This window comes from Rhodamnia argentea, chromosome 6, assembly GCF_020921035.1.
Source record: "Rhodamnia argentea isolate NSW1041297 chromosome 6, ASM2092103v1, whole genome shotgun sequence".
Taxonomy (NCBI): domain Eukaryota; kingdom Viridiplantae; phylum Streptophyta; class Magnoliopsida; order Myrtales; family Myrtaceae; genus Rhodamnia; species Rhodamnia argentea.
The window spans coordinates 22,027,418-22,030,428 of record NC_063155.1 but is presented as its reverse complement, the minus strand read 5'-3'; the positions used below and the strand labels follow the sequence as shown (position 1 = coordinate 22,030,428).

At 43.8% G+C, this 3,011-nt stretch overlaps 1 protein-coding gene across 1 annotated transcript; it reads right to left on the bottom strand.

The window, feature by feature from the left end:
- Window positions 1–1,427: 1,427 nt before the first annotated feature.
- Window positions 1,428–2,096, bottom strand: LOC115734419 (transcription repressor OFP6-like). Its single transcript, XM_030665193.2, has one exon. It carries the CDS (start codon window positions 2,017–2,019, stop codon window positions 1,462–1,464), a length of 558 nt encoding a protein of 185 aa, XP_030521053.2. The 5' UTR covers window positions 2,020–2,096; the 3' UTR covers window positions 1,428–1,461.
- Window positions 2,097–3,011: the final 915 nt, after the last annotated feature.

The following is a 3,011-nucleotide window of genomic DNA, read 5'->3' as shown; positions in this document are numbered from 1 at the left end:
TTTCTTTTCTTTTCTTCTTTTCTTTCTTTTTTTGCTTTGGTTTTTTTCCCTTAATTTCGCCAGCTGGCTAGGCCACCGGCGAGGGATGGGCAGCCTTGCTTGGGGCAGTCGAGGCGAAGCCACCCTCGATGACTGCGAGTGACGGCCTCATGGCGCAACAGGCGAGGCAAGCCCTTCCGTAGATCTGGCGAAGGCTTGCCTCATGGCCGTTGAAGGCACCTCATTTTTGTATGAATTCAAACAAAAATCAAGTGAATTAGGAGATTCATATGAGGTTTCTCAAAATCTCATCGATTCAAAGGTTCAATTTGCCAAAATCAAAGCGTTCTTGAGAGGAATTGCAAGTAAAGACAAGGAATTCGTCGAAGAACATGAGGAGGGGGAATGGTGAAGATCGAGAGGCAGAGAGCGATCGCAGCATCCATGGAGTTCGAGAACAGCGGATTGCAGCCGCGTCGATGGCGGACGAAGCAATATCCCCGATACTACGACTACGGAGCGAGAAGAGCTCGATCGAGATGAAAGCCAATAAGGACCGCCGGCTAGCGGAGCAGGGGGAGAGGTTTTCGGCGGTGGTTTAGAAAGAGCATCGGTGATACAACTACTAGGAATGGAGATGGAGATGAGGAAGAAGAGGAGGCCCAGGAAAAAACCAAAGGGCAAAAGGAAAAAAAAAAGAAAAGAAAGAAAAGAAAAAAATAATAAATAAAAATAAATGACAAAAATGCCCTTAATCAAGTCTTTATTTGAAACAAAGAGGCCACTCCAGTCCCTTGGTTGAAACAAGATTTACTTCAAACCCTTATTTGAAATTTTCCCTTCATTTTATTAGTGATGCTACATAAATTGACTTTATAGTGACAAGATAATTATTTGACCTATATGAAAGAAAATGGAAAGAGAAATTGTTATCGGGGAATATAAATTTTGTATAGTCATCAAATGCATATATGTTACGGGAATAAAAACTTTATGCGATTACCAAACGCCTTTCGATTCTCTAAAACTTGTACATGGAACAGAATAAAAAAAATCAATTCTCTAAAACTCGTATAGGGAACAAAACTGATTTTTTGGATCATAATCATTGCCATACGCACTCTAAAACTCCCAAATCCTTTTCAATCCCAACCCTCAAAAACGCATAATTTTTTTTTTTCCCCGAAAGGGCAATTAACTCAAAGTGACTCGAGCATCACAGATGAAAGAATAAACACTAGAGCAAGCTCAAAACGTAATAAGGGCAGATAAATCGATAACTTGAACAGAGATTACATATGCATCAATTGTGGATTATGCTTTCACAGATATGCACGTGAGAAAGATGGATATACTGTTTACACGCTTAACTCGGTTACGTCGATCTGGAAAATAAAAAGCATACATGCATTTCGATCCCAAGCCCTAGTGATAAAGTTACTCGCTCCTCTGGCCAGACCAAAGCCACGCTCGGGCTCAGGATCACGTAAAGCAACTCACCATGCCGATCCGAGTCTCGCCCTTGTTCGTCTTCTTGGATACGACGTCGTTCCAGATCTCGGCGAAGGCCCGGGAGATGACGTCGTGGTGGGCTGGCGGGTTGAGCTGCAAGAAGCAGTTGAGGAGCTCCCGGAGGTCGTGCTTCGAGTGGATCTCCTTCTCGAAAACCATCTGCAGCATCGACCGCTTGAAGTCCTCGTACGGGTCCTCCGACTCCTTTGCCATTGCTACACTGTTGGTAATCTTCCTGCACGGGCTCACCACATACATCACGTCTGCCGCTGGCTTGTCGTCCCAATGGTCATCGGCCCCAGGGAAGAGGCGCGGGGGCGTTGAGGCGTGGAGGGAGATCCTGGCAGACTCGTAGTTGTCATCTTCAGACCCGTAGAAGCCCGGGAATTCCTGACAGGAGGCATGATCGGGGCGTTGGTGGGCGGCTTTGGAGGCGTTTGGCCTGGCGCAGCCACTGCAGACAAGGTTGGCAAGGAAGAAGGGGAAGAAGAGCTTCTTCTTCTTCTTCCTCCTCCCCTTGGAAGCCATTGGTGATGAGACCGCGTGCTGTTATTCGTCGAAATGGAACTTGTTCAAGATTGGAGTATATGTCTGGAATGAAATTGTAGGTATAAAGGGAGGAGTTTGAAGGGATTGGAATTCTTTTAGAGGTTGTTGAAACGAGTCGTTGTCTGTGTTGTTGTTGAGTTGAGACATGGAAGAGTGTTGTCTTGGCGGGCGTAACTTAAAACTTGTGCAGTAAATTGTAAGAGAGTTCATGTCTGAGTGGTGTGCCTGTGACGTCTCAAGAAAAAAGAATTCTCATTACTGAGAACTCCTATGATCAGGATTTGATATTTCATCTAAAAATTGAATTGCGTAAACATTAAAAGTTAAATTTTTAGCTTTAGAAAGTGCTTTAAATATTAGTACTTCACTCGTGATAAAGTTTTCAAATCACACCATCAAATGATAACGCTCGAGAAATTTCGAACCGAAACGAAACTAGCGATCTCGATTAGGTTTTAGCGCACTTGTTTGTCTCGATTCGGATGATCCTTATCTTCTTGAAGAACCGAATGAGCTAACCTATGAAAGCAACAACAGTAAACCATCTGCAAAACGCACAATATCTTGGGATCTGCCTCTACATGAATCCTCCGGTCTGATCCGAACTCCGATCGGGTGTCCAGATCGATGGGGACTCGACACAATTCGGTTCGGTTCAATAATCTAGAGGTGGGTTAGAGATTTGATTATAGGGGGTGGTCTAATCTCGTTCGTATTTCACTGTCTTGCTGGCGGTTGAGATTGGTATTCGAACGAGAGAATATAGCTGTGAACCGGATTTGGTATAAAGATTGAAGCGCTTGCATAAGATGACTTCCAAGCTATGTTTATCTTTAACAGAGTTTGGACTGTGACGCCTAACCCGATCATCAAGTCATAGATAATTCCCAGATAAGTAAATTATTGAACTCGTGATTTTTATTAAATTGGGTATCGACCAGGCTGTGCAAACGTGCTTATACTATAAAGAA